The sequence below is a fragment of the Balaenoptera acutorostrata genome, chromosome 16 (assembly GCF_949987535.1).
Source record: "Balaenoptera acutorostrata chromosome 16, mBalAcu1.1, whole genome shotgun sequence".
Lineage (NCBI taxonomy): Eukaryota > Metazoa > Chordata > Mammalia > Artiodactyla > Balaenopteridae > Balaenoptera > Balaenoptera acutorostrata.
Genome location: NC_080079.1, coordinates 34,973,692 through 34,994,885, shown reverse-complemented (window position 1 = coordinate 34,994,885; position 21,194 = coordinate 34,973,692). Strand labels below are relative to the sequence as shown.

The 21,194-nt window shown below is 39.6% G+C and overlaps 1 protein-coding gene across 6 annotated transcripts in view; it reads left to right on the top strand.

Annotated features, from left to right (window-relative positions):
• Positions 1-464: 464 nt before the first annotated feature.
• The window catches only part of EXOC6 (exocyst complex component 6), a 215,122-nt gene continuing 194,392 nt past the window's right edge, over positions 465-21,194 (top strand). For 2 of the 6 annotated variants that reach the window (XM_057531072.1, XM_057531070.1), the window contains exon 1: positions 12,442-12,582. In XM_057531072.1, the coding sequence (XP_057387055.1) occupies positions 12,482-12,582 (101 nt within the window). In that variant the 5' untranslated portion in view covers positions 12,442-12,481. Of the gene's footprint in view, positions 607-12,441; positions 12,583-12,839; positions 12,992-21,194 lie in introns of those variants that run through there. The other 4 variants (XM_057531068.1, XM_057531071.1, XM_057531067.1 and 1 more) reach the window with 4 other exon arrangements.

The following is a 21,194-nucleotide window of genomic DNA, read 5'->3' as shown; positions in this document are numbered from 1 at the left end:
CAGTGACCTCAAAATTATATCCTATAGGATTGTTATGTTTTTCTCTGATTGTTATATATTTTAGGGTTGTGGGCAAGGGTATAGTTGCAGCAATAACTAGGAGCATAGCTTTAATGGTGTACTTAGCATAAATAACATTAAAATATGTGCCCTAACAAGTCGATTGTACTTAATAACTTTTTATAGTATAATTCTTCTAATTCCTACCAAAGTTTGCAGTTACTGTCTTTGAGAAACAAGTAAATAAATACAGCAGGCATCAGGCAGAAACTTTCTGAACTGTGTCAAGGTTAATAATAAATAAAATGTTATAAGTAGAGACAGGACAGCAACAGCTGTGCAACATTCTTGGAAGCAAGGATTTTGATAGCATGAAGTCAGACAGTGAGCTCAGTTTTTGCTGCTACTCTGGGTGAACACAGAACCCTTGTCATAATTATAAGGAAAAGTGCATTTCTCTTATAAATTACAACTGTTTTGCACTTAAAATCTGATGTCTGCGGCTGGAAAATCAGGAGCAATGTTGGTGGAAGACCCAGATCAAACCTATGAGAATGTCCTGGCTGAGATTCAGTCTTTTGAGCTGCCCATTGAAGCTACTTTAAGGTAGGGCTCCTTTATATTTTGTTGTTTCTTCTTTAGTGGTGATAAGGTAGTCTTATTCACTTCTTTTTATACTTTTCTCTAAAACAGAATAAAAAATAATTTTTGAAAAATGGTTACAACTCTGTACATACCTAATCTCAAAATTTTATCCTTAGAGGAATGACAGTAAATAAATAATCCACTTTTTTTTGCATTGTATTTGTTTTATGATTCATCACCACAAGGTTAAAAAATAGAAATGACTTTCAAGTGATCAAAAAGGACCTCATGCCAACTCCAAATAGATTGAAACTCATTTATATTTGAGTGGATGTGAGTTGTAGGAAAAAAACGTAGAATGCTTACTTGTATTGTTGCTTCTCTTGGGTATATGGTGACCTTTCGGATATGTATTTTTTATTTCTATATAAGATTTAAAAATAGCTTCTTTGGTAAGATGGGGATTAATTTGCATAGTTCAAGGACAGGATTAAAATGAAAGACCATGTATCTCTGTGTTAAACAGGCAGTTTTAAAAATTTAATTCTTTTTGACTGTCTGCCTGTACCTGACACTTATCAGTGTGGGAACAGGATGGCAATCACTGAATGTGACAGTGACAGACAATAAATATTTGTTGACTAATATTTGTAGATTAAGTGAAAGGATTTTTTTTTTTTTTTTTTTGCTGTTGTCTTTTCAGTCTCAGAAAGATCCAGGACAAAATGCTTTGAAATCCTACAGTTTAAATCTGAATAAATTCAGATTTCTCCCAAATGTTTAAATTTGATTTTGCATTAAATAAATTCTGAATCTTTTCAAAGGGCCTAGGGTAGTGTTGGGGGTATGGGAAGATATTGATATTTATTGGTTGATTCTTGGGCTATCAATATGTAGGTGCAGTTGAAAAATAATTATGACTCCATTATAACTGTTCCTTATACCTTCATTTTATCTGAGCATCATGAACATCCTTGAAGAAGGGCAGGTGATTTTTACCCTATTCAATAGGTAGAAGAAACCAAAGCTTTTCCCTAACAGGAAACTTGGTAATTTTTTCCAAATGGAACATACTTTATACTGTACTAGCATCTTCTCAAACTTGTGCATCTGCCTGGTGGCTAGGTCAGAAGTCTAAAGGGAAACATGAGAGGGGGATAAAGGGAGCCTGGATGTGTGTTAATTACTGTGGCCTCTGCTGCTACTGCTGCTTTAGAGCCCTTGGTCTTCACCCCTGACCCTCTCTACTTCTCTCCTGGTCTCACAACCCTGGCCAACATCTACAGGTTTCATCCATCCTTGGAACTATCAGCTAGTCTTGCTCTGGTACTGGACCTGACTTCCTGCTTTGGTTCTTGGATCTGTCCTACCCTCTGTTCTGAGGGCAAATATCCCCAGTCTTGTACTTGGTCTTCCTAAAGAAAAGAATTGGTTTAGATCTGGCAGTCACAGCACTCTCCCAGCATCACAAGAGTAGACACGGCACAAATATTTTCTCCAGGTGCTGCCTGTCATCACCACCAGTGGACCTAGAATGCCCAGTTAGCTTTGTATTTAGGTTATTGAATAAGGTCTGTGAATAAGTAAGAGAGGTCTTTTCCAAAGGCTACTGCTAAAACACCTCAATGTTATTTTGGAAGGTAGACACAGAGCTCCTAACAAGCCTTTAATTGGGACAATATTCACCAAAATTAGTTTTCCTAAACTGTTGCTGTAATCATTGATTAGATGAAGACTTCTTAGGCTAGCATTCGACGCCTTTCTACACATCCCTGTGCGTGTCATTGATATTCCAATGTCACCTATTCTGGTTCACTGCTCTTATGGAACATAATCAGCTCATGTGGCCAAATATGAGGGTTGGAAAATAAAGACAGGACTTCCATTTTGGCCAAACTGGAGTGTTTACTATTTGATAATATGCCCTGAGATTTTCTTCCTTCTCGTGCTCATGGTTCCTTTCCTTTATTATCCTTCACTCTTATTTCTTCCTGCCAAAATCCAGCCCATCTTGCAAGGCACAGCTCAAATGTTCTGATCCATCAACCACAGGTGAGCGTTTCGTCCTTTGAAGCCCCAAAGAATCCAGGGCATTTATTCTGACTCACTTGGATGCGTGTGTGTGTGTGTGTGTGTGTGTGTGTGTGTGTGTGTGTATTTTATACTATAACCATTCTCAGGCTAAAGACTCCTGAGGGCACAACCTGTGTCTTACTTATATCTTAGCATCCTCTGCAGAAGCTTCTACCATGCCAGGCACACAGTAGCTAGATAAGTATTTGTTGAACTAATTTGTATGAGCTTCTGAGCTAATGATGACCTTGCGAGGCAAAAGAAAGAAGGTAGTCCAGGGAGAAAGTCATCATTTCAGGGAAGAAGAGAAGGCTAAAGTATTTGAATAGTTACAAGTTCTAAAGGCAGAGAGGGTGGAAAAGAAGTTTGGCTGGAGGGAGATTGGCCTAAGGGCTGGAATGGACAGTGAGGGGAGGGTTGGGACATTGAGAGGCTGCGACTGGGAATACAGGGGAGAAACATTCTCCGGGAAAGCCCTGCACCTGGGAATTGAGGTAGAGAAAATATCCAAGAATTCTCCTAGTTGTTCTTCCCTGTCACGGAAGAAAGGCATTACTTCTACAGACGTTTTCTGTTGTAAAATCCTAAACTGTTAGCTTCCTCTCCCCGCCCACCTTGTTTTTGAGGTGCCCTGCTCAAGCTCAGTGTTCAGATCAGGGTCAGGTGGGGTTTGTTTCTCTAGCAAGGTGAGCTCAGAGAGCTCAGGAACTCAAAACCCAGAGATGATTTCTGCTAGTGTCATTTAAGGATGGCTCAACAGCCCTTCTTTAACAGGATGTGCAAGGCTTCCTGGCACACTTAGCCCCACCATCATCTGAGAGAATGGGTCTCCTCCACCTAGGAGTCGTGACGGGGTTGCTGAGACCGGGACTCATGTTGTCTAGTACTGTCGATGGCCATAGTCTCGTTCACCTGCCCGGGCTGCCTTCCGCCTACCTCCTGACTTCATACAAGGCTGCTCCCATCCTGTCTCCTGCCTGACTCTCCCAGTGGGCCCCTTGAGTCAACTCCTTTGGTCTTCTTTCTGTTTTGCTGGAAAAGTGGACAAGAATCAGATGATTCTGAGGTCCTGTGTTTGTTTTCATCTATGTGTGAAATGGGACCACTGCCCAAAGTATTAAGTTTAAAGGAGAGATGGTTTTAGGGCAGAGTTGAGACATTATGTTTTTTCCATGGTTTATTTGTGTTGCCAATGAAATACCCAATAAAGACATCTCAGGCAGCTCTAACAATTGAATTGGGGAATAAATTTCCAGGGTGGCAAATTGGAATTTGATGTTAGCCATGCAGACAGTGACTGAATTTCAAAGAAAAGGGAGAAATGTAAAGAAAGGCCTACCGCTAGTGCCTGTGTTGTCCTAGCATGGCTTTGCTTTGGGCGTTCAAAATCACCTGGCTGCTAGATGCTTGGTAGGCTAAAACTCATGAGCAGGTGGGGTCTGGAATTAGTTTTGCTACCCTAATCCTTTTGCCCTGGGCATCACTGTTTTTATCATGTTACCACCATATGGTAATTTCCACTAGATTTTCTCATTCTTATTAGGTTTTCTGATTTTTACTCCAGTTCCTCCATTTGGCCTAGATATGCCCAACTCCTTGCCAGCTTCTGCCTCTAGGGGGCGTGCCTCTCCCTGGTAGGCTTACCGGCTGTCTGGAGCCATGCTTAAAGAAACTACAGGGACTTCCCTGGCGGTCCAGGGGTTAAGACTCCATGCTTCCACTGCAGGGGGCACAGGTTTGATCCCTGGTCAGGGAACTATGGTCCCACATGCCCCATGGTGCAGCCAAAAAAAAAAAAAAGAAAAGAAAAGAAACTACAACACTAGTACCTTATTCAGCCTTATTCAGCATTACCAACTTCCTTGAACAAGGATAGTTAATAGCTTTCAACTAGTAGTATATCAATTCCAGTGCATTGGTAGTGGTTTTCTGAATCCTCATGTTGAGAGTGGTTCTGATAAAATAGCAATGGTAGCTATGGCCTTAGGATAACACAGTAGAGTAGCATCCTTACATTGATCACATCCACACTAGAACTTCCTGCTGCCAGGCCTCGCTCATTAGACCTGGCCCCCCATGAGTACCCTCTCACACCTGGGTATAGCCTGGGCTCATTATGCCTCTTAGGCTCCTGCAGGTGTGTTGTTAGCCTCTTAGAACAGGTCTTAAAATCATAACATGTCTGAACCAATTTGAATTCAGAAATTACAGTGTGTCTTATTGCTAGAGCTGAGACTGAGATAAAGAGATTGAAGGGCAGTGCAGTGTTCGTGGGAGGAAGAAAAAGAGGACATATCCAAAGAAAGCCCTGCCGAGGGCTGGGAAAAATAGGAGGAAAAGGGAATTGTACATGATGACGTACCAGAAGAAATTTTTGTAATTGTTTTATGATAACATAATTGTTTTACACTTGTACTCACAGGCTCTCTCGGGCTCTTTTCCAAAAGCTGACCATGAAGTTTTAACAGTTTAAGAGCAAACAGGATATTATTATTTCTTTGACTTTAATGTTTTTAAGAATGAAGATAACATGCTTTTAGGAAAGAACAGAAAACATTAAAACAACAACAAAAAACAACCACCTAAACTGTAGTAAACACAGTAAAATCTTAGAATGACATACTAAAAAATATAACTAGTTAAATTCAGCTGTAGACATTCTAGGATGCTCTTGCTGTTTTTATCTTCAGAAATGTAAGATTTCTATTAAATCTTATTTCATTAAGTATGTTAAGATCAAAGCTCTAGCATATGTTAGTTATTTGATTTTGGCTGTAGTTTCTGAAACTATAAAATGGGAATTATAATAAAACCTATCTCAAATGTATTTGAAGTGCTTAGCACAATGCTGGCCTAGCACATTGTAAATGTTCAATATTTTAGCTATTATTATTATTATGTCTAATTTACATCCGGGATATATATTCCAGCATAATATAGTATACACTTTAGAGTGTTGAATAAACAAGCACTCACAACATCTTGAAATTCTGAGCAGGGGGAAAATATTGAGTAATGTAAATTTTATTTTGGTTGCCTAATTTTCAGGGGAGAGAGGTATCCCTTTTCAAAATCCTATTTACTAATCCTTATATTTGATGCTAATGTAATATCATGACCTCATTTAATCTCTAATGGGAGTGGTGTAGTGTGCAGCATGCTGTGGATATAAAATGGAATCCAGAGAAACTGTTCAGGAATAACTGTGGGCCTAATTATGACTGAGGCCTGCCACATCTGTAGCACCTCAGGAAAGCCTGGGGTCCCTGATGACAGTGGGCTGTGTAGTTGCCAAATTTTCACTGAACACTTAAATAATACCATTAGCTGCTTGATCTTCAGTGGAACACTAGAGAGAAGTTTAAAAAAACTTTTTTTTTTATGTTGAGAACTAAGTATTCCAAGCAGGGAGACAGTTCTGTTTATTTAGTGGTTAAATGAATGGGCTCTGGAGCCAGAAGGACATGTGTTCAAATTTTGCCTCTATACTACTTACTAATAGAACTATTGAAAGGTTTACATGAGTTAGGCATTATGTGTATTTAATGTAGTGGCTCATACATAGCAAATGCTCATTCATTCAGTTAGTAGATATTTATGGAGCATCTCCAATGTGGCAGGCAGTGGTGGAGGATGGGCAATGGTCTTGTTGTTGATACAGCAAGATCAAGAGACCTGGAAACTCCCTGCTCACAGGGAGCTGGCATTTTAGTGAAGAGAGCTAAAAATAAATTAAAAAGCGGTAATAAGTGCTATGAAGAATAACAAATCAGGGTGAAGGATAGGGAGGTCCAGGGATCCTATTTTACAAAAGGGAGGTCCAGGGAGTAAATGTCAGCTATTATTATCTTTATTAACATTTCATTACATTACATTAGTTACATTTCTAAATCCTTTTTTGCTGAGAGAAGAAAAAAAAAATAGGACGAGTGAGAAGAGAGGGAGAGAGAGCGAAAGGCAATAAAGAAAAGCTAAGTGGGGAAAGAGTGAGGAATAAAAAGCCAACAATGAGGAGGAAAGAAAGAGGAAAGAGAAGAGAAAATGGTGTCATAAGCTGGCCCTGGGGTGCTGTGGGGAGAGGAAGGAGGTAATGGAATTCACAGAAAATACTGTTGCTCTTTGCTCAGTGGACTTTAAAATGTTTAGCTTTGGGATGAGCAATGTAATGGTGCTTTCAGGACATCGTTCCGAGGGCAGGACTAGTGATACAATTTACAGGACCAATGCAAAATGAAAATGCAGGCCTCCTTGTTCAAAAGATTATTAAGAATTACAAGATGGTGATGGCAGAGCATGAAGCCAAGAGCCAGTTCTTACGCCCCGCGTGGATGAGCCAGCTCTGTCTGAGAGCTTAGTGCAGAACCTGGCACACAGCAGGCGTTCAATAAAAGCTGTTGTTGAATGAAGAGAACCTGGGGCTAATTACTTTTGAACTTCTTTGAGGACTGGCCCATATTTCAGAAAAACTGATTTTATTTGGCTTCAATTTCAGATTTCCTTCTATTGTTCTCCCCTGTGGGATATGGAACAGATTCCTGGACACAGTTTTGCAGCAGGAATCCTCCCAGGCCTGGCTGGGCTTTGTTCACATTCTCTTGCACCTACAGACTATGGCCACCTGGGGTCACTGCACCAACAAGGTAGAAGCTGGAGGAAAGCAGCTGTCCAGACAGCCCCAAAGAGTGGCTAAAAGGCACAGGGAAGGGTTAGTGGATAAGAGCCAATATATAAAGACTGCCTGTACTCTACATTTTGATAAAGTTCTGCAACTATATAACAAAGGCTCTTAAACTCTTTGAGAAACATCTGAATGATATTAGCAACGTCTTGAGAGGATAAAGATCAGGAAGTCTGCTATAGGGTTCCTAGGAGTGAGAAAGGGAATCTTTCTGTAGAGCTGTACCCTACCTCATGAAACACGCTTTTACAACATTAAGCTTAACATGAGAAGTATTTGCATGTGGATTCTTTATTTAACAAATAGTAACTGGGCTGGTAGTAAACTCTACAGACATTGTCCCACGCCTGGAAATGGAGACAGACTCGCTGATTGTTCGGCACCATGATGTGTGTGCCTCCAAGGACAATGAAGAGACCCTTGACTTAAAGCAAGATCCGGAGGGCTCACTAAAGTGGATCCAGAACCAAGGGTCTAACCGAAAGACAGGGCCCCTGATTCCCCAGCCACAGCAGGAACAACTTTCAGGCAGTTTCCTCCCATCGAGCATTCAGAAAAATGAGGTTCAGGTTCAGAGAACTCTGATACAGAATTAGGCTATTTTGTTAATGGTTAGAAAAAAAGAACAATATTGTGTCTGGTTTTTATTTTTATTTTACCAAAGAGGAAGCTAAATTCCGGGCTTCCTGATTTAATAACAAATGTTGGATAATCCTCGTCTCCAATGCTCGTGCAACATTATACATATATTATCTCCTTTAATCTCCACACCACTTGGTGAGCTAGGGACTGTTATTGCTCCCAATTCACACTTGAAGAAACTGAGGCTTAGACAAGTTAAGTCACTCTACCGAGGCCCCACATCTAGTAAGAGATGAATTGGAATTTGAACCCAAACATTTAAATGCCAGACCAGGGCAGCTGCATTCTACAGCCTCCTTCTGAGGGAGGGGCTTTCCCAAGATTGTTTATTAGTCTGTAGACAAGTGGCTCAAAGTATAAGTCGTTAATGATTAAGATTTTATCTACAGGTTAAACCCTTACTTTGCTGGTTAGTTTCCTGCCAAGACACAGAACGCTCTCTTGCTCTGACAGTCTCCTGCTCTGTCAGTCTTCCTGATATATCTTTTCCCTCCCGGAGTCCTGATGAGAGATTTTGGGTGGATCTCTGGAAGTCAATATCCACTGCCCCCAAAATAACTCACCATGCATGTGCTGTCTTCCAGTGTGCCCTACTACCCCCAACCTCTTCAGACCAGATTGACTAAGTCATTTATTCCTTGGGTAAAACAACATCGGAACAGTCTTCTTACCTGATTTTTTTTATTAACAGGAAAAACAGGAACAGCTGACTAGCTCCATCTTCTCCAACTCACTAGCTGTGTGGCTTTGGACAAGTGACCTAATCTCTCTAAGTCTCAGTTTCTTCAAATTAAATTGGAGATAGCAAAAGTACCCCACAGGGTGAAATTAGATTTTAGTAAAATTAGTACTAATTTAATTACCAAAAAAATTATGAATTAAATTAGTAAAGATTAAATTAGATAATATAAAGGGCTTAGCAAATAGTGCTCAGTAAACAGCTATTATGGTTTTTATTTTGGCCTATAGCTGAAATTCTTCGTTTTGGAGCCTTTTAGAAATGTAGCACTAGGCCTTTTTTCACATGAATGTGTTTGTTATATCTACGTCCATAATTAAAATTTACATAGTTAGCTAGTTAGGACATTTAGCTTTAAATTCTTAGCAAAGAACTTCAGGTACTAACGGAACTGTCAGAAGTCACAGAGGGAACCAGCAAGAGCTGTTTCAGAAGGAGAAGTGGTATATGGACTTCCTTCCATCTTGACTTGACTTGAGGGGAAGATACTGCCACTTAACGTTGAGGTAATCTCTATGGGCAGGTGTTGAAACAGGCCAGGAGTGAGGACTATGTAAGCAGGGCTGGCTTCCCAGGGCAGGGGCATTTGGAGCTGGGTTTAGATAGATGGCATCAGGGTTGGAGAAGAGAAGGGGAAAAGGTCTGGGTAATGAACACTCCAGAAAGGAATGCCCCACAAGTCTGGGGCATTGCCAGATAAGAAGCTGGCTTGTGCCTTATGTCTCCTCACCTTGCTTTACTCTTCAGAACAATGAATTCTGGCCCTGCTCATCGTCTGAGCTAAGATAGCCTGCCATTTCCTGCAGAGAGAACTGGCTTTCTGTTCTCTTTGTAGGACAGTAAAAATTTGTTCTCGGATCTTATGTTTTGGTTTCAGGTTCAGTTTTCAAAAGGCTTATTTTCCCCTCTCGAGAGCTGAACCTGCATTTCAGATGTGCTAACACCAGGTGGTGGTGCCTCAGCAATTGAGGACACAGTCTGCTAAGAAAACTACTCAGTAAAAAACAGTGGTATGAAGGGCCAAAACACTAGGGTCTAGGTACAGGTATTTGGCTCCATCCAAGGATAAAATTTTAAATAACCAGAGGAATGGATGAAGTTTATATCCTCTGACAAAAGTCCATAAATATCATTTCTTGCATTGAAGCTCCTGATAAAAGTGAACATCAGGGAATTTGAGGTAACGTTTTGTTTGTGCTGCAGATTTCTATTAAGGCAACTGAATACACAATATTATAAGATGTTGTATTTAATGTCAACATATAAAGAGCAAGTTTGAAGAAACTAACTTTTTACAATTTGATATTGTTTTAATTCCTAACTGTTACCAGTAATGGATTAATTAAACTCCTACCTACTCATACCTGTTTGGAATGCTCCTTTCTAACTCATCCTGAACTCTTTCCAATGGCTTCAGAACTTCAGCATTGTCTGCTCTGAAGACCCTCCAACTTTCTCTCAGCCGTGTGCAGGACTCTATGAGGAACTATAAGAAATTGCAAAATTAAAAAAAAAAAGTCATCTCTGAACTTAAGGACCTTAACATGGTGTGAAAGTGCTGGTGGACTTGGGAAGAGATTTCTTTTTTTTTTTTTCTGTATATTTTCACAGCTTGAGGAAGTGAGATTACCCAGAGAAGATCTGGATTCTCTTGTACCATCAAGACAGTGGAAACAGGCTTGTGATAGGGTTTCTTGGTAGAATAAGTATTTGGATGTAGCAGAGCTTCCTTAGTCTTCCGAGCCAGTGTGCACTGAGGTCAGCCGTGTTTCGGTTCCCTGGGGGTCAACTGTACAAAACAAACAAAATTCAAATTATAAAAAGGAGCTAATCAAAACAAGTGCGAACTCTTAAAACAGTTGTTGGTGAAACCTGTTGTGATCCATTAGGGAAATCTTTATGAAGGAGATAAATCTGAGTTGAAGTTTCCAAGGAGGGCAGAAATTTCACATTAATAGGAAGGAGGACATTTATATATGTTAGTAATGTTTATTGGGCCCTTACTAAATGTGGCAGGCAGAATAATGGTTCCCCCACAATGTCCATGTCCTAATCCCTAGAATCTGCAAATATATTACCTCACATGACAAAAGGGATATTACAGATGTGATTAATGTTAAGACCTTGAGATAGAAGATTATCCAGAATTACGGGGTTGTGTCAAACCTAATGCCATGGGTCCTTAAAAGCAGAGAATCTTTTCTGGCCTAGGTCAGAGTCAAAGGGAGATGTGACTACAGAAGAATGTTCAGAGAGATGCAATATTGCTGGCTTGAAAGACTGAGGAAGGGGGCCATGAGCCAAGGAATGTGGAAGGCCTCTAGAAGCTGAAATAGGTAAGGAAATGAATTCTCCCCTAGAGCCTCTGGAAAGAGCACAGTTGTGCTGACACCTTGATTTTAGCCCAGTGAGACCCGTATTAGACATCTAGCCTACAGAACTATAACATAATAAATTTCAGCTGTTTTAAGCTAAGTTTGGGATAATTTGTTCCAGCAATAATAGAAAGCTAACACAACATGGGACAGTAAAATGAGGTAGACAGTACTATTATGGTCATTTACAGATGGGGAAACTGAATTATAAAGGAACTAGGTTCTTGCACAATGTCACCCAGCTGTGGAGTGAAGGACCAGGGAATTAAATTGAAGACACCAGTCTTCAGAGTTCATGCTCTTAATTATTATGCAATATCATCTCCCAGGATTTTTGTGGGAGGATGGAAGTAGTAAAAGCTTCTAGAAAAAGCTCACTGAAGGAGTGAGTTACACAGCTGTATAGTAAAGAGCTTGGTTGACTCAAAGGGACATTCAGAGCCCTGGATTAATGGAGACCAGAAAATATTTGTCCCTCAGGGCTAGGTATGTACTCTCTTCTTGATTAACCTTCTCAGTCGCTGCTTTGACCATGACAAACTGGTTTACGCAGCGTCCCACAAACACTTCACTAAACAGAACTCTTCTACACTAGTACCTTTGCCCAAGCCAGCTGCCTTTCTTTCCCATCTCGCTGATGCCCACTGCTCTCAAGAGCTCCCACGCCTTATCCCAAACACAGCAACTTGGGGGCACTTGGGTTCAAGGACTTTGGCATGAAATCACACATTGCACTTTTATCTTTGCCATAAGGTGTCATAATTTTACGTCATTTACTTTTTCTGTCGCTTATAATTTATTTCCAAGTTGACTGGCCTCTGTGGACTTCGCGTGGGCAGGGACAGGAATCCACTCGGAGCAGTCGCCAGCTGGGATCTTCCTGGCTCATTCCTAAAATAAATCTTACTCCCACACACCATTTTGTTTTTCTTGAGTACACGTTTTCCTTTCTCTGACTCTCCACCACCCAGAGTACATCAGGCCTCCCTGTTAAACGTTCCCGTAGCTTTTATTACAGATTGTCGACCTCCCTCATTACTAAAGTATCCCCAGCGCGTAGCAGAGGGTCGGGCACACAGAATACAGGGATCTATGTTAAAGCCCAGCCAGTTAATAGCAACTAGGGACAAGTGCCGAGCGCGAGCTGGAGGTGACGCGTCTCCACTCCCTGCCGCCCCCGGCAGTACCTTAGCCTCCCGCAGGTGTGGAGACCCGACACCCGGTCGCGGGCCCGCGCGCTGCCTCCCACGCCACCCGCGCGCCCCTGCGCTGCCCGCCCCGCCCCTTTCCCCGCCCCCTTCCCCGCCCCCTCGCGCTCGCGCCACAGGCCGCTCGCCCCCGCGGTTCTCGCGGCGCCGCGCCTCGCTGACTCCTCAGCTTCCAGCCAAGATGGCGGAGAGCGGCGAAGGTCTGGGCACCGTTCCGGAGCACGAGCGGATCTTGCAGGAGATCCAGAGCACCGACACCGCCTGCGTGGGGCCCACCCTCCGGTAAAGCTCTCATCCTCCCGGGATCTCAGGCTGCCCCCTCCGGCCGCTCGTCGGGAGCCGGGCGGGTCGTCCGCCGCCGGTCGCGCGCGGAGCGGCCAGACAGGTGGTGCGCGAGGGGGCGGGCGGGTGGGGGCGCTTCAGGGCGGCGGGCCGGGACCTGAGCCGGGACCGGGGCGGGGCGGCACGGGAGGCTGCACCTGTCGGCGCGGCCCGCCTCAGCCACGGGAGCTGTCACCGCGCAGCTGGAGGGTGTGGCTGCCAAGGCGCCTCTGACCCCGGGAGCCGCGGCGCCGCCCCGCCTTCGCCGTCCAGTCCCGGCCCTGGCCTGGGGTCTCGAGGACGCGCTTGGGGCTTCCGGGCTCTCGGATCGTGCGGGGGCCGAGGGCGGCTTGGCTGTGGCGTGACCGAGGTACCGAGGCTCGCGCAGGTGGAAACCCTGGCGAGCTGGGCTGCCGAGAGCGTGGGAGAATTGAAATTGAGCGGGAGACGCCGGCACCATTATCTCCCCTCCCGCGCGGCCAGAGTGGGCGAGGAGGGAGCGTGGGCTGGAGGGGAGGAGCTGACGCTCGGGAACGCGCTGATGTGACCGTGCGCTCGCTCGGCAAGCCTGGGGAGCTTTTACTTATTTACGAACGTTTCATTAATTTTGCATGCATTTCCCAGTTTATTTTAAAAAGAATCTCCACCCTTTAAAAATAGTACAAGAACAATGAATATTCCAGACTGAATACCTGCTGCCCTAATAGAATATTAGCCGGGTACTATAGTGATCCATTAGAGTGTTAGGCACTTTCTTCGAGGATGAGTGCCTTTTAAACATAAGGTTTCATTTTTCGCTGTGATGATAATGAAATTATTATTCACTTAGGGAACTTGGGACTCATTGGGCTTTAATCATTATTATTTCTTCAGGATACATTTCTAGAAATGGAGCGCTGTATATTTTGTGGACTGAGGACATAGTATAAAGTGAAGCCAGTTCAAGTTATGATGTAAATCCACCTTGCTCTGAGAATCCGGAGACCTGGGTTGTTGGTGTACCCTGTCTAACCACTGATGAAGCGTGCGGTCATGGGCAAAAATCATTTAACTTCTCTGAACCTTGATTCTTTATTTGTAGACAGGGGAGGGGTAGGTATTTAGATGCCCAGAAAGCCCAGTACCTTAGGGATCTTGCCTATTTGTTTACTGCTGTATGCCTAACACGAAGCATGTGGTGGCATCTGATATATTTTTGTCAAATGAAGTTCCATTTATGATATGATAAGAATAATTAGTGCATTTTCTTAATTTTTCAATGAAATTCTTTTCATAAAACTCTGCATTTGGTAATGAAAGTAGAAATCATAGCCTAAAAGGAGGCTTTGTTTTCCTCACTGCGTGGTGAAACTGAAAGAGTACAGTATGTGGTATAGTTATCAGAACAGCCCATTTTTGAAAATAGTATTGGTTATGAAGGAGATGCTTCTTCTTGAGAAAATGTGCTAGGCAGTATCCTTGATAGCAGATGAAATTGACTTAGAAGAAAAATTTGAAATACAGTTGGCTCTTGAACAATATGGATTTAAACTGTCGATCCACTTACACCTGGAATTTTTAAAATAGCAAATACCGTGGTACTACACGATCCACAGTTGGTTGAATCCGAGGATGTGGAACCGGGATATGGAGGAAACCAGTGTATGGACAGCTGACTATAAGTTATATGTGGATTTTTCACTGCATGAAGGGTCCGAGGCCCTAACCCCCTCACTGTTCAACAGTCAACTGTATATTGAGAGATTTTTGTGACACAAATAGAATATACGTATTCATGGTGTTATCATTCTGTTCTATTTTGCTGGACATTTTTGTAATCTGCTCACTTTGTTGAAACCCACACTCTTTTCTTTAGCAAACTACGTTGACTCATACTTATCCTATATATACACTTGTCACCTCTCATTTATAAGCAGACTCTTTGCACACACATGTAGAAGGCACTATTAGTGGTCCTTTCTCTTGAACAGTTTAAGCTACTGTTATCTTTTCGCAAGGTTTCACTGAGTGAAATGCTAATACTAAATTTTAAAAAAACTTTCATTATGGGAAAATTTAAGTGTTTTAAAAAGGAGAAAAGTCTAATGGACCACATGAATTTATCATCTAGCTTCAATTCAACCCCTGGCCAGTCTCATTTGATCTCTTGCCATTTCCACTCTTCCTCACCCTGGATTATTTTGAAGCAAATCCCAGACAGCAGTTCATCCACAAATATTTCAGCATTAAGATTAATTTTTGTTGTTATTTCTCAATTAAGTTTTAGCTGGCATGTAGGCTTATGTTGTTATAGTTATTATTAATATTATTTTTCTTAGTGGCAGACTTTTTTTCAGCCTGACCTTTTCCTGACTCACTTTTTATCAGATCAGTCTTCCTGGAGGAAGCCAGATGATTAAATGAGAAGCATATTATACACTTTTCACAGGGCCTGGCATATGATGTGGTTCTTTGGCCACAATGGAATTAAATTAGAAGTCAGTAGTAGAAAAGTATCTGGAAAATTCCCAAATATTTGAACACTGAAAAACGCACATCTAGATAACCCATGGATGAAAGAAGAAATGGAAAGAGAAATTAGAAAGTATTTTGAACGAATAAAATGAAAACACTACATATCAAAATTTGTGGGATACAGCTAAATCTATACTTAGAGAGAAATACAACACTAAACACCTCTATGGGAAAAGAATGGTTTAAAATAATGGCCTCATCTTCTAAGTTAAGAAACTAGAAAAAGAAGAGCAAATGAAATCCAAAAGAGCCAAAGAAAGAAGATGATAATGATCAGAGTGGACATCAGTGAAATAAGAAATAGAAAAACAGTTGAGAAAATCAGTGAAACTGAAACCTGGTTCTTTGAGATCAGTAGAATTGATAAACTTATAGGGGAAAAAAGGGAGCAGATACCAGTGATCAATTCTCAACTCACTTTGAGGTCAACATTAACCTGATACCAAAACTAAACAAAGACATTTCTAGAAAAGGAAACTATACACCAGTATTATTAATACACACACTAGAACACTTTAAACAGAATTTTAGCAAATTAAATCCACAATATATAAAAATAATAAATGGGATTCATTTCAAGAATGCATGCTGGTTAACACTTGAAAAACCAACTGATGTAATTCATATTAAACTAAAAAAAATTATATGATCATCTTAATAGATGCAGAGAAAGCATTGACAAATCTAACATTCATTCCTGATAAAAACCCTCAGAAACTAGGAATGGAAATTCCTCAGCCTGAAAAAAAGCATCTAGGGCCTTCCTTGGTGGCACAGTGGTTGAGAATCTGCCTGTTAATGCAGGGGACACGGGTTTGAGCACTGGTCTGGGAAGATCCCACATGCTGCGGAGCAACTAGGCCTGTGAGCCACAACTACTGAGCCTGTGTGTCTGGAGCCTGTGCTCCGCAACAAGAGAGGCCACGATAGTGAGAGGCCCACGCACCGCGATGAAGAGTGGCCTCCGCTTGCCACAACTAGAGAAAGCCCTCGCACAGAAACGAAGACCCAACATAGCAATCAATCAATCAATCAATCAATAAATCTTAAAAAATAAAAAAAAGGCATCTATGAAAAACCTGTAGCTAACATTAAACTTAATGGTGAGAGACTGAATGCTTTTCTCCTAAAATCAGGAATAAAGCAAGGATGTTCATTCTCACAACTTCTATTCAACACTGTACTAGAGGTCCTAGCCAGTATAATAAGATAAGAAAAAAAATCTTGATTGGAAAATCATCTTTATTTGCAGACAATGTAATTATCTATAGAGAAAATCCTATGGAATACATAGAAAAGCTACTAGAACTGTTAAGTGGGTTTAGCAAGGATATAGGACACCAAATCAGTATGCAAAAATCAATTGTATTTCTATGTGCTAGCAATAAACAATCAAAAATTGAAATAAAAAATAGCATCAAAAATATGAAATTCATAGGGATAAATATGGCAAACAATGTGAAATATTTTTACCTGAAAACTATAAAACATTGCTAATAGAAACTAAAGAGGACCTAAATAAATGCACACATATGCTGTATCCATGAATCAGAAGATTCAATAATGTTAAGATGTCATTTCCCCCAAACTGGTGTTTAGATTTAAGGCAATCCCAATAAAAATCCAGCAGTTTTTTTTGGTAGAAATTGACAAACTGATTCTAAAGTTCATATGGAAATGCAAAAGACCTAGAATAGCCAAACTAACTTAGAAAAAGATGAAAAGTTGGAGAAGTTACATTACCTGGTTTTAAGATTTATTATAAAGCTACAGTAATCAAGACAGTGTGGTACTAGCATCAAGCTAGACAAATAGATCAGTGAAACTGAGAAGACTCCATAAATAGGTTTACACATATGGTCAGTTAATTTTTGGCAAAGATGTAAAGGCAATTCATTGGAAAAGATAGTCTTTTTAAATAACAGTAGTGGAATGTCAGATATCTATATGCAAGATAATGAACTTTTAAATGTATTTTGCATCATATTTAAAAATTAACTCAAAATGGATCATAAACCTAAACGTTAAATGTGAAACTATAAAACTCCTAAAAACTACGGGAGAAAATTTTTGTGACTTTGGGTTAGGCAAAGATTTCTTAGATACTATTACAAAAGCATACTACATAAAAGAAAAAATTGATAAATTGGACTTTATCAAAATTGAGAACATCTGGTCTTCAAACACACTGTTAATGAAAAGACAGGCCACAGACACGGAGAAAATATTTGCAACTCACATCTCTGATAAAAAAAAAAAATTGCATACAGAATGTATAAAAGAAGTCTTTGAGACGGACTGATAAGAAAGCAACCAATTCATTTAAAAAATGGGTAAATCCAAATGTAAAATAGATAGCTAGTGGGAAGCAGCCACATAATACAGGGAGATCAGCTCAGTGCTTTGTGACCACTTAGAGTGGTGAGATAGGGAGGGTGGGAGGGAGACGCAAGAGGGAGGAGATATGGGGATATATGTACATGTTTAGCTGATTCACTTTGTTATAAAGCAGAAACTAACACACCATTGTAAAGTAATTATACTCCAATAAAGATGTTAAAAAGAATGGGTAAATGATTTGAATGGATACTTCACAAAAGAAGGTATGTAGAGAGTAAATAAGCACATGGAAATAAGATTAACATCATTAGTTATTAGAAAAATGCAAATGAAAACTACGGGGTAAACCACCACACTATTGGCATGTCTAAATAAAAGACTGACTGTACCATGTATTGGTGAAGTTGTAGAACAACTGGCACTCTCATATATTGCTATGGGAATTTCATAGATGCTGTTTTTCAGGTTGAGGAAGTTCCCTTCTAGTCCTAGTTTGTTGACTGTTTTTATTATGAAGGAACATTGAATTTTTCAGTTGCTTTTTCTGCATCTGTTGAGATGATCATGTGGATTTTGTCCCTTATTGTATCAAAATGGTGTTTTACATTAATTAATTTTCAAATGTAAACCAACCTGGGGTTTGCAGAATAAATCCCACAGGTCATAGTGTATAATCATTTTTATATGTTGCTGGATTCCATTTGTTAGTATTTTGTATAGGATTTTTGCATGTATATTCACAAGAGATATTGGTCTTTTATTTTCTGGTGATGTCTTTGGTTTTGGTATGAGAATAATACCTCATAGAATGAGTTGGTTAGTGTTCCTCAATTGAGATGAATGTGTTTTATTTCTCTCTTTGTTTTATTTTTGTGGTGTATCACATTTATTTTTTTTTTTAATGTTGAATAACTCTTAGATTCCTGGGATAAATTCCATTTGGTCATTGTGTATAATCCTTTTAACACGTTGGATTCAGTTTGCTAATATTTTACTGAGTGTTTTTACATATATATTCATAGGGGATATTGGTGTGTAGTTTTCTTTTTTATGATGTCTTTATCTGGATTTGGTATCAGAGTAATGCTGGCCTCATAGAATGAATTAGGGAGTGTCCCTACTCTTCCACTTTTTGGAAGAGTTTGTGAAGGAATAGTGTTAATTTTTCTTTAAATAGATGGTAGAATTTGTCACCAAAGCTTTTCTTTCTTGGAAGGTTTTTGATTATTGATTCAATCTCTTGTTATAGGTTTCTGATTTTCTATTCTTATTGCACCAGTTTCGGTAGTTTGTGGTATTCTAGAAATTTGTCCATTTCTTCTAGGTTATCAGGTTGTTGGTATAAAATTGTTTATAGCATTCCTTTGTAACCTTGTTTACTTCTGTACATTGGTAATACTGACTTTTATTATTGATTTTTAGTAATTTGAGTCTTTTTTTTTCTTGGTCAATTTGGCTAAATGTTTGTCAATTTATTGATCTTTTCAAAGAACCATCTTTTGGCTTTATTGATATTTCTCTATTGTTTTCCTATCATCTATTTCCTTTGTAGCTAATCTTTATTTCTTTTCTTTGCTTGTTTTAGGTTAATTTGCTCTCCTTTTTATTAGTGTTTTGGGAGGAAGGGTAGGCTATTGATTTGAGATCTTATTTTTAAATATAGGTTTTTGCAGCTATAAATAATCTTCTAAGTACTGCTTTAGCATCATCCCGTAAGTTTTGGTATTGTGTGTTTTCATTTTCATTCATCTCAAAGTATTTTTAAAATTTCCTTTGTGATTTCTTCTTTGAGTCATTGGTTATTTAGACATATGTTGTTTTTTTTGTTTTTGTTTTTCAAATTATTTATTTATTTATTTACTTTAGCTGTGTTGGGTCTTTGTTTCTGTGCAAGGGCTTTCTCTAGTTGCGGCAAGCGGGGGCCACTCTTCATCATGGTGCGTGGGCCTCTCACTGTCGCGGCCTCTCTTGTTGCGGAGAACAGGCTCCAGATGCGCAGGCTCAGTAATTGTGGCTCACGGGCCTAGTTGCTCCGTGGCATGTGGGATCTTCCTGGACCAGGGCTCGAACCCATGTCCCCTGCATTGGTAGGCAGATTCTCAACCACTGCGCCACCACGGAAGCCCCGTATATTGTTTAATTTCTATGTATTTGTGAATTTCTCAAATGTCCTTCCATGGTTAATTTCTAATTTCATTGCATTTGGTCAGAGATCATACTTTGTATGACTTCAGTCCTTCTAATTCATTGAGGCTTGTTTTATGGCCTCACGTGTGGTTTATCCTGGGGAATGTTCCATGTGCAATTGAGAAGAATATGTATCCTGATGTTGGGTGGAAGATTCTATAGATGTCTGTTAGATCTCATTAGATAATAGTTGTTCAAAGTCTTCTACTTCCTTTTTGATATAATGCTTAGTTCTGTCCATTATTGGGTATTGGATAGTTTTTGCTTCATATGTTTTGGGCTCTGTTGTTAGGTGTATAAATGTGTATACTTGTTACATATTTTTGATTGATTGACTCTTTTTCTGTCCTTTTACTTTCAACCTATTTTTATCCTTGAATCTAAAATGTGATGGATCTTGTTTTTTATCCAGTTTGATAATCTCTTTTGACTGGATTGTTTAATCCATTCATATTGAATGTTAATATTTATATAGTTGGATTTATAGCTGTCATTTTACTTTTTGTTTTCTGTGTGTCTCATTTCTTTTTGCTCCTCTGTCCCCCCCACCTTTTTTTTACTATTTTTTGTTAAGTGAATATTTTCTAGTGTAACATTTTAATTACTTTAGTGATTTTTTTCCAGTATTTAAAAAAATTTATTTCTTAGTGGTTGCTCTCAGAATCAGCTTCAGATTAATTCTAAATTAATTCCAGTGAAATACAGAAACATTACTTCTATATAACTCTGTTTCCTCTTTCACTTTTTTGTGCTATTATTGTTATATCTTACATCTATATATATTACAAATACAACAATATGGTGTTACATATGTTGCTATATATAACTTTTTATTTTTCAAAGAAGCTGAGAAAGAGAGCAAGTATATTTATAGAGTTTGTTACATTAGCCTTATTTACCATTTCTAATCCTCTTTATTTGTTGCTGAGTTTTTAGTTGTGTCATTTTCTTATTCCATTACAGCTTTGTTCCCACATACTTAATTTGTGCTGTTATTTTCAAATATGTTTCTGTATGTTATCAATAAAATTATGTACATATTGTCCTTTGCAATTGCTTTTTAAATTAGTTAAGAGAAAAAAGATGCATTTATACTGTCTTTTAGAATTACATAGTTACCTTTGCTGGTGTTCTTGTGTGTGTGTGTGCATGTGTTCATATTGCCATCTGGGTTCACTCTTTTAATTATGAAGAACTTCTCTTAGTATTTCTTGTAAGGCTGGTCTGCTGGTAACTAATTCCCACAGTCTTTGTTTATCTGCAAGTGCCTTTATTTCGCCTTCATTATTTGAAAGATAGTTTTGTTGGTTATAAGATTCTTAGTTGACAGTTTTATCTTTTAACACTTAGAATATATTATCCCACTGCCTTTTGGCCTCCATTTCTTCTGTTGATAAGTCAGCTGTTAATCTCAGTGGGATTCCCTTATATGTGGTTTTTTCCCCCTTGTTTTCAAGATTTTCCCTTTGTCTTTCATTATTTTTACTGTGATGTGTCTGGGTGTGGAGTTCTTTGTGTTTATCCTTCTTGTA